The following is a 13,240-nucleotide window of genomic DNA, read 5'->3' as shown; positions in this document are numbered from 1 at the left end:
TATGCTTTCATTACAGGTAAAGGTGAACATATATTACAAGAAGCTCAGGTTGACATTATTCCATTGCAAATCTGTAATAGCTATGATTGGTATGGAGGCACAGTATCCCTGAAAATGATTTGTGCTGGCTCTGAAAGTGGACATGTTGATAGTTGCCAGGTAAATTGTTAATTATTTCATTATAAAATATTGTGAAATAATCTATATAGCTTTTGCTTGATCAATTTTTAATAAGTAGAAGCATGGAGGTATGCTAAAATAATAGGAATACAATCAGTTTGGGAAGGAAAAAAATAGTTGATGACAGTCTATGTCATAAAATGATTATCTGAATTTATTTTAGTAAAATTCAAAGGATAGTTTGCTTTTTCTAAAATTATTAGATAGTTACAAAAGTGACTGTTAATGCCCACAAAGAGAAAAACAAGTCAACCAACTCATTAAAAAAAATTCCTGAAGGCAAAAAGTTGTTACAGGAAAACTAAATTTCTTATATGTGAGATATATTTTTAATTTGTGCATATGAACATGAATATAAAGAAAAATAAATAATAATTTTTTTCACAGTCTTTCAGTGAAGGTTTTAGCAGTGGCTGTGGCATAGCAGTAGGACATCCCTTTCGTCTCCTAGTTCTGGTTTCAGTAGTTTTTTTAAAATATGTGGTTTTAATGTTTTAATATAGTAATTACTTTGTTTTATAACCTTATAGGGGAGATGGGTGGTAAAGAAAATTAATAAATAATAGTAATAATAACAGATTTTTTTTCTGATTCAGATTACTTTACCTCTTTTCAGAATAGATCACTTGGAAATACAGAGTGATTCTTAATACTGTATATACTCGAGTATAAGCCTAGTTTTTCAGCCCACTTTTTGGGCTGAAAAAAGCCGCCTCGGCTTATACTCGAGTCAGTGAAAAATTTGCCCGAAATGGAGGAGAAAAAGGGGCGGGGCCATGCCGCTGGGTGACACTCGTGAATGGCCCAGTGCCCCTGTGAGTTTCCCATCCCTCTGTGTCAGTTTGCCGCGCAGCGCGCACCGCACCATCCCCCCTCCTCACGTTCTAATGTAATGCAGGGCTGTCTTACGATTCCCCTTCCTCCCCCTCCTGCCGCTCTGCAACGATGTCCCACCTCCTCCTTGTTATGGCAAGCAGCCACATAGCGATGTCCCACCTCCTCTGGTACAGTGATCCAATGATAGGAATCACTGTGCCGTGTGTCATAGGAGGCGGGACATCGCTCCCGCGGCTGCACGGGACATCATCATCACAGCGGGACATCAGCATCATGAGGTGAGTGAAGTATTTCATTGAATACACCGCTAGTTTACTGTTTTTCTTTGAAATAAATATTCAAAAACATTATTGGTATCTATTTTTATTTTTGAAATTTACCGGTAGCTGCTGCATTTCCCACCCTAGGCTTATACTCGAGTCAATAACTTTTCCAGTTTTTTGTGGTAAAATTAGGTGCCTCGGCTTATATTCGGGTCGGCCTATACTCGAGTATATACGGTACCTGTGTACAAAAATGCTTGATAGTAGATAAGCCCCTAACATGCTGAGTTTATAGTGCAATTTTGGTGTAGTGTAGTCACTAAGATGTTGGGCTGACACTAGGGAGACCCAAGTTCCAGATTGCCCTCAGCCATGGAAGCTCACAGGGCCACTTTATTCTACTCAGTATTTGTAAAATCTATTTCAGAAGGCTGTTGTGGGAAAAATAGGGGAGACTATTATATATTCTGCCTTGATCTTATAATTGAAATGCATCTTATGAATAAATAATCTGCAATTTACCCAATCAAGGTATCAATATATGTATATTTAAAGTAATTGAATTTTAAATCTTTTCGGTCCAACAAAAACAAATATTTCCCCTTCAGGATATTCAAATTCCCAAATGATCAATATTTTCATTTGATACGTCATGGCAAGTACAACTCAGACTAATAGGGTTATATGCTAAATCTTCAAAATAGCCATAAAGCAACACTTAACTTGTCTTATCTTACCTATTTTTCACATTGTAGGGAGACAGTGGTGGTCCTCTGGTGTGCTATTTCCCAGATACAAACAAATATTATTTAATAGGAATCACCAGTTCTGGTGTTGGCTGTGGCAGACCAAGATTTCCAGGACTCTATGTGCGTGCTTCAAGTTACAAAAAATGGATACATTCATATTTATCTAACAAAACAAATATTGTAAGCCTTCAGCTTGTCCTAATTTTGGGAGCTGCTGGATGGATAACTTTCCATATAGCATAAAATCCAATTTTTATTGAAATAGGGTAACAGCTGATTATATTTTGTTTTTTTCCTTTCCATCTCAAACATAACATTTTCCAGAAAATTCTCAGTAATGGAACTAATTGATTTAAGTGATAATTCAACATAATAAACTTAGTATTTTAATCTTAGTATTCTAATTTGCTACTTATGCACTCATACTTAGAATTTAACATTTATTTAATCTATATTTTAAATATAAGCACCACTGTTATGTATCGCTTATGAGCTATAAAATATATAAAATCTATCACACTATTAAAAAAATATTTATTTAAAGACTCTATGATCGCTTAATGAATTATAAGTCCTATCTTACACATGTTCCTAGCATTTGCATACTTTTTACAGCATTTCAAAAGTAACTGTTATTTTACAAATGTGTGAAATTGCAGAAGAAAATACAGAATAGCCATTCTCTTTCAATTGATTACTTAGAAGTAAAAACAGAAACACATATATAAAATAATAAAATAATAAAGTGACTAAATTAGTGGATCAGAGAAATGCTGTAGATATAGTTTACTTGGACTTCAATAAGGCATTTGGCAAAATAAACCACAATCTTTGTCTTGGTAAGATACAACACTGTGGGATAAACAGTACCACCACCAAATGGATTTGCAGTTGGTTGACCACCACACTTAGTGTATGGTCCTTAATGGAATTACATCTAAATGGAAGGAAGCATGCAGTAGGGTACTTCAAAATTGTGTCTTGAGTCCAATGCTCTTCAACATCTTCATAAATGATCTAGATGAGGGATAGAAGGGAACTCATATAATTTGCAGATAATACCAAGCTGAAGGGGAAGAGGAGGAGAATTGGCAACACTTTGGAAGATAGGCTCATGATTCAGAAGGATCTTGGCAGATTTAAGCATTGGGCACTAGCTAATGAGATGCAATTCCGTGGTGAGAAAAGCAAAGTTCTGCACCTAGGCAGGCAAATCTAAATGTATAGCTATAGAATAGGTGGTACCTGGCTCAACAACAATAACTGCAAGAAATATCTTGGTGTTCTAGTGAATCATCACTTAACTTTGAGCCAGCAGTATGCTGCAGCTGCCAAAAATGCCAATGCAATCCGGGGCTGCATCAACAGAAGGACAACATCAAGATCACAAGAAGTGCTAGCACCTCTTTATATTGCACTATGAGTACTGCAACCAGTTTTGGTTACCACACTATAAAAAAGTTGTTGAAACACTTGAAAGAGTGCAGAGAAGAACAACAAAGATGAGAGGCTAAACTGTATGATGAATATTTAAGGGAACTAGGTAAATCTAGCCTAATTAAGAGAAGCATTAGTGATGACATGATAGCTTTCTGTACTTGAAAGGTAGTCACAGGGAGGAGGGAGTCAATTTACTCTTCAAAGCATCTGAGGACAGGGGAGGAAGAAAGGTGGATGTTTGTTAAAGAGGGATCCAATCTGGAAGGAGAAATTTCCTGACATGAAGAACAACTATTCAATGGAACAGCTTGCCTTCCAGAGTTGTGGGTGCTCTGTCGCTGGAGGTCTTCAAGAAAAGATTGGACAGCTATTTGTCTGCTCAAAATCATAAGCACAATTGTAGTTTTACTTAGAGACCACTTTGCTTAATGACCAATTGTGGTAGTTAAACAATGACTGCCACATCATTATTTCTCTTCATACAGTAAATTACCATTCATTTAGCCTTGAGTCAACAGAAAAAATGATACAATAAAAAAAAATTATGTCCTCATTGCCAACCCATGTCCTGGTGCAATGGCTTCTGTGCTGGTTTGTCACCTGATGGCATCCCAATTTCAGGTGTACGGGCCATTTTAATCCAAATCATTCATTAAACTTTCTAAACTATCCACCTTCTTATTGAATATCACCAAGAAGAAAAATCCACCAATCAGAACATTTGGAAGTTTAGCCAATTATCAAAATGTGCAGCCTCCTCAAATATGCTGACCAGTTGATCCACAGAGTGAGAAAGCTAACCTATAAGGCAGGAGAGGTCTCCTGCTTTTACTAGGCAGTCTGCCTTCAGCTCCCAATTGGGTTTATTTTGATAGCGGGGTTGTAATCTTTTCAAAGAACACTAAAGTCATACTCAAAACTATAGGAAAGTTGAGCCATGTAGCGTGTGTGTGTATGTGTTTGTGTTGCCTGATAAAATGAGAGAAGTCCTGATGTTGCTGTATTCTGAACATGATTGGGTTAATTTTAAAAGTTCAGAGTTCAGACAACTCATGTGGATGATGAAAGGTAATCAATATGGAGAAAAGTCTGTATTTCTGAACCCATCACTTCCAGTATAGTATGTATAATGTACATATATAGTACCAGATAATCCATAGTCTCCATAGATAGAGCTGAAGAGCCCAGTGAAATAGTTGGGATTTCTGATTCTCCAAAAGAGGAAACGCCATGAAGGATAGTGCCTAAGATTGAAAAGGGAGCGGGATGCATGATCAACTTTCTGTGTATGTGTGTATGTATAAAAATTCCTGTGTTACGGAATATTGTTCAAACATGGATTTCAGAATTAAAAGCTACACATTAGAAGATATGATATAATGAAAATAACACAATGTCTTTTCTTCAATGGATTGCTTCTTGCAAATTAAATCTGTAGGAACAGGAACAGTAAACTGTTCCCAGGCTAACCATAACCCTAACCCTAAGTTGAGTTCTACTGTGGAGACAGCACTTTTGTACTTACTCAAGGACTAGAGGAATGCATATTAATGTGACCATGAGTAAGACCTAATTCTTTGTTCTGAGTTTGACATATTTGGCTTATAGTATCAGAACCCTGAATGTCACTGAAGATATTTGGCTGCTGTATCTTCACTAGAAAACTAGTGGTGAGATAGGCTTTATGCATGCATGCTTATAAATAATATGAATCACTAATTGTTCTTTTTCATTTTTTAGGGAGATAGTGTGATTAAAAATTTTTTTCAGATTCTAATTACTACATTATAGGAATCACCAGCTATGAGTGTTGGTTGCAGCCAACCAAAATTTCCAGGAATTTACACTAATAAGCCTAAGTACACGCTCTGGGTGAGGAGACAGTCTAGCGAAAGCAACACTGTGAGCATTCAGCAGGTTCTTTTTTTGTTTGTGGTGTGGAACATTTTCCAACTAATTGTATGAAGCAGCAAACCTGCTTTTTAATGTGCTATAAATATATCACATTGTTTTTTAAATACAATGAATAATCTCATTATTTCTGAAAAAATATTATTTAACAATAACGTTTATCATTTTAATTTGCTCATTGATATATTAAAGCATGCATTTTAATCTGTAATAAACTCTATGAACACTCTTTATTGTTGTAGGATAGAAAGTCTGTTTCTTTCTGCCCCATATTATATCAAACAGAATCAAGGTGGGGTTGAGTTAATGGGTGTATTCATTTGCTCAGAAGAGGGAATGAGAGAGTGGTGTTCTGGCTAAGGTATTAGACTGGCACCTGGAGACCCAGGTTCCAGTTTACCCTGAGCCACAGAAGCTCAGTGGGCGAGTTTGGAGCCCAAAGGCTGCTGTGCAGGATTGCGGTGATGAAAATGGGAGGAGGTATGTACATTGAGTCAAGTTTCTGAATTAAAAACCAAATATAAGCCTAGGCTATAAATACATTTATTGGTTTACCTTTCATGCCTATTAAAAAGATACAGGAAGATAAACCGGCGTAGAAATCGATTACTTCACGGGGATTAGAATCGCATCTCGACAATTGGTAAATAACCGCAGGGAAGCGGATTAAAACTTCTCTCCCGCTGGTTCGAAAAACCCGGACCTTTCACGTGTCGGCGAAGTCTGTCGGAGGCCGCGTTCCAAGAAGCTGTTGCGGGAAGGCGCGCGAACCACTTCCCTAGGCTGGTTCAACCGCCTCGCCGGCTCCTTCCAGCCTCCTCCGTTGCGGACGGCGAGCGGGAAAAGAGGCTGCCATTTTCTCCCTTGAGAGACGATGATTAACCGGAATTCTCTATTGGCGGTCGTTTCCCTTTTTTCCCTGGCGCTATTCTGCGCGACCTCTTTCCTTACGAGCGATGGAAACGGTGAGGCGACCTTCTCCCGTCTTCGGTTAGTGGGTTGGGCGGGTGCTTAGCCTAGGCAGGCTCGGCTCCTGGTACTTTAGGACGAGGCCAGCGAGCGAGCCTGGGTACGACGGCCGCAGGGAAGGGGTATAGGCGCCAAGCGCTGGCGGTCCGCTCCCGGCTCTTATTTTGCGGCATCTCTGACTCGGAAACCCAAATAGCCGGCTGGTTCGTTTGCTATACCGGTACGTTCAGGAAATATTTTGGAAACTGGCTGGCTTTCTTTTTTTTAACCTTAGTTTGGACCTTCATAGAATCAGAAAGCTGGAAGTAACCTCAGAGTCTTCTAGTTCAACCCCCAGCTGAAGGCAGAAGCCTTATCAGTCAAATGGTTGTCTGATCTGTTCTTGAAAATCTCCAGTGAAAAAGCATCCACAACTCCAGGAAGGAAGCTATTCCACTGATTAATCCCTTTCACTGTCAGAAAATTTCTTCTTATTTCTAGGTTGGATCTCTTTGGCAGGTTCCCCTCATTACTTCTTGTCCTGCCTCTGGAAGTACTGGAAGACAGCTAACGTGCCCCCCCCCCAAAAAAAATCCTTGGCTTCAGTAGGCTAGTTATGCCTGTCTTTGACTTACGACCATTGGTTTAGTGACCATTTGCAGTCCTGGAAAAAGAGTCTTATGACCATTTTTCATACTTAAGTATTAACATTTTCATGATATCAAGAATGCAAGACCTTGGCTAGATTGAACATTTGTTTCTCATGCAAGCTGACAAACCCTGGAATATAAACAAGAACCTAATAAGTCAGATAAGCCTGTGCCAGCCCAAATAATCTTAAAAGTTGCCCTACAGCCATGTAAAGATTTCTCCTTTTAGTAGTTATTCTGAAGTATTATATTCTAAAGTCTACTGTTTTTCAAAAACAGTTGAATTATTGCAATGTTCTCCTACATGGGGCTACCCTTTAAGAGTATTTGAAAGCTACAATTGGTCCAGAATGCAGTGGCATGAACAGTTTGGAAGGCACCTAGGGTAACACACAACAGTAATAACACTGTTATGTGAGCTGCAATTGGCTGCCAATCTGCTTCTGGATGGCTATCCAGAACACCTTAAGCCAAGGTCTTGGTTTAAAGCCCCTTTTGGCATGTGTTCAGGATATCTACAGAATTATCTTTTCTCAATGGGATTGGCCCACCTACTCATGCTGACAGAAGGGGCCTACTGTGGTCCCCATCAGCCAAGGAATTTTGATTGGTGGGATCCAGGAGAGGAACCTTTATTGCTACGACCCCTACATTGGGTCAGACAGGAACAGGCAAAGGGCCAGATGTTGCCCTTTAATGGGCAGGATGGCAGGATGTAGGCTATAATGGGCAGGAATATGACCTATAGGTCATAGTCTGTTTCAATACCATCAAACATCAACATCTGCCTATCCCAGGACTTGATAAGTGGATAAAAATGCCAAATCCAAACATTTGGTTGACTATGCAAAGAACCATAATATATTGAGAAGACAAGCAGAAACAACAAATGCTACTTCTGCAAAGAAGCTAAAGAAACAGTGGACTAGCTGGTTAGCTGTTACAAGAAGATCACACCAATAAACTACAAATAACGGCATGACAAAGTAGCAAGAACACTGCATTGGAAGATTTGCAAGAAATACAATTTGCCTGCAAGCAAGAACTGAAAAGACCATAAATAGAGAAAGTAATAGAAAATGAAGCTAAAGTGCTCTGGAACTTTAGAATTCAAACAGACAGGCACCTGCTACGTAACACACCAGACTTAACAATTGTCGATAAACAAAAATCTAGTTAGCAGATGTGGCTGAACCTGGTGGCAGCAGAATAGAAGAGAAAGAACTGGAGAAGGTAACAAAATACAAAGACCCACAAATAAAAATAGAATGACTGGCAAAAGAAAGCAAAGGTAGTACCAATAGTAATAGGAGCTTTGGGTATAATCCCAAAACAACTGAAGCATTACTTGAACACCAACAGCATTAACAAAACCATCAGTTGATTACAAAAGCAGCTTTATTCAGAACAGCTTAGTTCCTGCGACAATATCTTTACCACCATCAAGCATCAATATCTGCCTACAACAGATCTATGGGAAGGATTCAGTAGGTGAAATAAAAAAGCAAAATTCAGTCTGAACATCTGGTTGACTGCGATGAATAATAAGAAAACTCTGGGCCTAATCACATACATACATACATACATACATACATACATACATACATACATACATACATACTAGAATAGAGCTGGAAGGGACTTTGGAGGTCTTCTAGTCTTCTATACCAATCCCTTGCACCATTTCAGACAAGTGGCTGTCCGGTCTCTTCTTAAAAATCCCAGTGATGAAACACAACTTCTGAAGGCAAGCTGTTCCACTGGTTAATTGCTCTCACTGTTAGGAATACTGCTATCATGTCACCCCTAGTTCTTTTTTTCTCTACACAAGCCAACTGTTCTTCATCTGTTCTCATATTTAATGACGTGCAGTGGTTCTCTTAACCAGAAATTAATCCAAAGACCCAGATGTGTGTTCGTTCTGATACAGAAGTACCAAAGTTTCTCTTTCAGTAGTTTCAGAGCACCCAGAGGTTTTTTTGCTGTTTGTGATGCTCCATGAAATCATTAGCAATACATTGTCCTGCTATACAAACTAAGTAATTTTTCTGCAGTATAAATGAATTAATGAGGCCTTTTTCATTAATTTCTGTGAACACCTTTTATTTTATCCTGAAAACTATTTTAGAAAAATGAAAATGAAGAGACTATATGCCTTAAATGTTTCCCACTGAGTTGTTTTCAGATCCACTTCTCATCTCCTCTCAAGGTAAGTAAATGGAAATAAAATAAAAGGGGAAAAGAAATTATTTTCCATCATTGAAATAGAACAAGTATTTATATACAGTGAGGTTAAGAAATAGTTTAAAAATATTTATTGAAATTGACTTCTTGATTCTTTTTGACTATGTATGTATGTATGTATGTATGTAGGTATATGTACTGAAAAGTGTGGCTATTCAGAGAAACCTAAAGTTTGCATTTATAAAGTCAAATCTAACAATTGTGATTTCATTTCTAGAGTGTGGAATAAGGCCTGCTATAAGCACATTCGGGAGTCGGATTGTAGGTGGACATGAATCTGAGGAGGGGGCATGGCCATGGATAGTTAGCCTTCAAGTATATAACCATGGTGGAGGATTTATCCATTTATGTGGTGGAACTTTAGTTAATAACCGCTCCATATTGACAGCTGCACACTGCTGTATAAAAAAACCGTACGTATTACCTATCCCTATATTTTTATAGATTTTAGTGTAAGAAAAATACATGGATAAAAAATAGGTGCCAAATTTAGAAATTTATATTTTTAAATATCTATTTTGAATCATCTTCACATAAACTGTTTTCCAGATTGAGAGAAGTATCTGGAATCTTCATCTGAGTTCTCAGATTAGAAATTAACTTTAGGAACAGGAAGAGTAACAAAAAGCCATTAAATATCAATATCTGCAATTGTATATTATCACCATAAACTCCAAAGTAAAAATCAAATCAGATCTCACTAAGTGTGGCAACAACTTTTTTTTAAGAACATAACCTCATGATGTTGCTTTCCTTTCACTTTTAACCCTCTGCAGGAGCATCTTATGTTAGCTATTTTGGTTTAAAAATAGTATTTTCCCTCTTCTTGGAACATAAGTCTTGCTCTACAATATAAGATGCCTCTTCAACAATGCCAATAGTGATGGTCAGGGCAATGCTAAACTCCTACTGGTCACTGATTAATCTGGATGCAACCCATTCCCTTTGCCGAGTATGATTTTTCAGAGGCGTTCTTCTTTTAGGAATAAGAGAGTCTGGTTCATTAAAGCTGAACTCTCCTCATAAAGCAAAGAACAACATTTCCTGATTTCTCTTGCCACCTTTGCTAGATCCAGGCTGCTGGGGCTTACAAGGATCCCAAGAAAAATGGCAGTGAAAGACCCTTTCTACAATTAAATCTCCAATCTCAGAGTGGCAAGGATGACTCTTGGTAACAGCACTTAACAACTTGCCTAAAAAAACAGTTTCCACTTCATTATCTGATACCTTCCAAGCTATGTGAAACCTATCATGTTGTGGAGAAGAGGCTGATTCCACTTTAACATATGCCCCCCTGTCTGTCACATGGTTTGGTAGAAAAAAAATGGGAAGAACTATTTTATATAGATGTACTTTTTAGGGTGATCACAGAATAGTTGGATAGTTTCCAGTAAAGCAGGAAAGCCTCTCACTTTACTAGAAAGTATTCACTGTCCTGTGATCAAGTTGCAGTATCTGACCCATGAGAAGGGAATGCTCTTCTGAATTGTTCTACCCTGTGGATCAGATACAGGTAGTCCTGGAGGTATGACAGGAAAATTAATTGTCCAAAGTTACAACAGACATCTCAAAAATGTAAATATGATACCATTTCAGAGTTATAACCCATCCCTCCCCACCAGGACCCTGAGCGCTTGCGGCTGCTTCCCATGCCTCCTGGAAGTGGCCACCATTTTCAGCACTTTGGCAATTCCTTATGGAAAGAGCAGCTGCTTTCAGAACTGTCTGCCCCAATCAGCTGACTCCAAAGTCCCTTCTGGCTCTTGCTACTCTTTGGGAAGCCAGCCCTTGCATGCAAAAGCAGCAGCTGCAGGACAAGCATCACAAAAGCTTTCCCTTCCATTCACTACCTCCTCCCTCCCCCAGAAAGCCACATTTGTTCAATAAAACAAAAACAATAAAGCTGGGAAGGTCAGACTTGTTGATCTTTCTCCCACTCCCCATTAGTTGTTAAAACTAAACCCTCCATCTCTGCCCTCAATCTCTGTCCCTTTTTAAAACCCTTACTTTGACTCATGGTTGACAAGTAGAAGAAAGCAAGCAAGCACAGAAAATCTTTCTGCAGCTTCTTGTCCTGAGGAGTTGAAGAAAAGTGGCTATAGAAGAAACAGTCTCAACAAAAGCTGGGTCCTAAAGGGAGTCAGAGAGGCTTCCAAGCTCTTTGCTTGCTTACTTACTTTACTATCAAGAGATTGGATTTTGAAAAATGGGGTTCTATGGGTCTACTCATCTATCAAACTTTGCCTCCAGTTGAGAGAGTGAATTATGGATGCTTTCCCTACCAGCACTTTTTTAAAGCTGCTCCATCTTAAATTGATGATAATAATACTCCCTTCTCATTCCTGAAAAAAGAATAGGGCTCAGCAATGTGAGCAATGAAAGTATTCTAGCACATCTTTGTGTTGCTTTCTAGTCAAGGAAAAATATGTGTATGAATAAGTTAGGTAATCTTAGGTAGAGAACAGGAAAGATAGAGAGAGATGAGATGAGAGAGATAAGAGAGAGAAAGATGAGATGAGAGAGAAACCTCTAAGTAAAAACTAAATGCAAGCAAAATACTGTAGCTACTAGGAAGGAAAGATTTTGTTAATAATGCTATGCCTATAAAACTGATGGGTGTTTTTATATGCATGATCAGGGCTTTTTGATTTTTAGTGTGTTGTCACAATAATAATATATATACTTGTAAATAAGTTGACTCTTAAATTTTTAACCAAAATACCATGAAAAATGCACCATCCACCAATGAGCAAACCCACATTTTTCATGGTGGTTGCTTAAAATTCCATGATCTACTTAACCACCAATGGACTTATCTGCGGGTATATTATATGATGTATGGGTGCTTTTGAAAGGTTATTACTGCATACGCCCACATAAAAGCCATCTGTGGATAAGCTGAATGCAATTTTGGCACCTAAGATTTTTGGCTTCTCCACAAGTATCTGCAGTAATAATATTTTTAAAGCGCTATTTGTAAAAATGTGTGTGAGGATAACCTTTATTTAAGGTAGGAATTTCAGGAGTATATAGATACTAAGAATATGTATGGGTTTATAGTTTTTTAGATTTCTGTGTAAGCCACAAAGCTTTTCCAAATTAACTCAGATTGTTATTTATTATCAAATCCGTATAGACTCTGGACAGTGAACAATAAAACTAAAACATATATAATTAATACTGGGCATGATTTGATATTTTCCAATCATTCTGACCAAGATAGGATTTTATCTGATATACTAGCCAAAGATGGGCAAAGACCCAGCTAAGCATCCACAAAGAGCCATGAGTCATAAACCATTATTTCAGGAGTACAACCCTTTCCAGACTAACTGCTTTGATGTTTACATACCAATAGCAGTTCCATCTTGGTAGGATTTAATCTGATTTTAATCTGATCTCCCCCCATGCCCCCCCCCCCCCAGCTAGAACCTTACTACCTTCAGACACAGCTTCAGGGCTTCAGGACGTTGTGGCATCTCCAGACTGGCCCAAAATACCAAATGGGTTATTATCACTTTATTTATGATACCTCATCTTGAACTGATGGTTGACCTCCCTCACAAGTTTCATCTAGATGTTAAATAACATAGTATCCCAAGGGCTGGAACACTGCCTCCCCCGATCATTGACTAATACTGCCCGCTTAGGTGCCAATGCAGCTGGGGTGGGTTCTGGCCAGCATTACAGCCGGTTTGCTCGAGTGCGCATTTTGCATGCTTGAAACATGCCATGCACGCATGCACAGTGCAATGTAAATTGTTGTCCGCATGCGCAGAACTGAAAAATAAGTTGGCGGTGGCAACTTGGGGGCGTGGCAGGCCTGGGTTGCTGCCTGTTCCAGCGACCCAAGCTGCCAAACCACAACTGGTTCTGTAATGTATCCACCACTGAATGTGCCCCAAACTGCTATTTCTTAAAGGCAGTTCAGAAGGTTATCATGGTTGATGGTACCAAGCCCTCCAAGAGGTCTATAGAAGGTAGTGTGTGCTATTCCAAAGAAGCATTGAGTATCTCT

The 13,240-nt window shown here is 38.6% G+C and overlaps 1 protein-coding gene across 1 annotated transcript in view; it reads left to right on the top strand.

Moving 5' to 3' along the window:
• LOC116504558 (transmembrane protease serine 9-like) overlaps positions 1 to 13,240 on the top strand; it is a 40,401-nt gene that overhangs the window by 11,457 nt on the left and 15,704 nt on the right. Inside the window, exons 4-7 of the mRNA XM_032211645.1 lie at positions 17 to 159; positions 2,036 to 2,266; positions 5,749 to 5,860; positions 9,440 to 9,635. Of these exons, the coding sequence (XP_032067536.1) occupies positions 17 to 159; positions 2,036 to 2,266; positions 5,749 to 5,860; positions 9,440 to 9,635 (682 nt within the window). The remainder of the gene's footprint in view (positions 1 to 16; positions 160 to 2,035; positions 2,267 to 5,748; positions 5,861 to 9,439; positions 9,636 to 13,240) is intronic.

This window comes from Thamnophis elegans, chromosome 2 (genome assembly GCF_009769535.1).
Source record: "Thamnophis elegans isolate rThaEle1 chromosome 2, rThaEle1.pri, whole genome shotgun sequence".
Classification (NCBI taxonomy): Eukaryota; Metazoa; Chordata; class Lepidosauria; order Squamata; family Colubridae; genus Thamnophis; species Thamnophis elegans.
The sequence above is the reverse complement of the archived record's forward strand: the minus strand, read 5'-3'. Positions and strand labels throughout refer to the sequence as shown.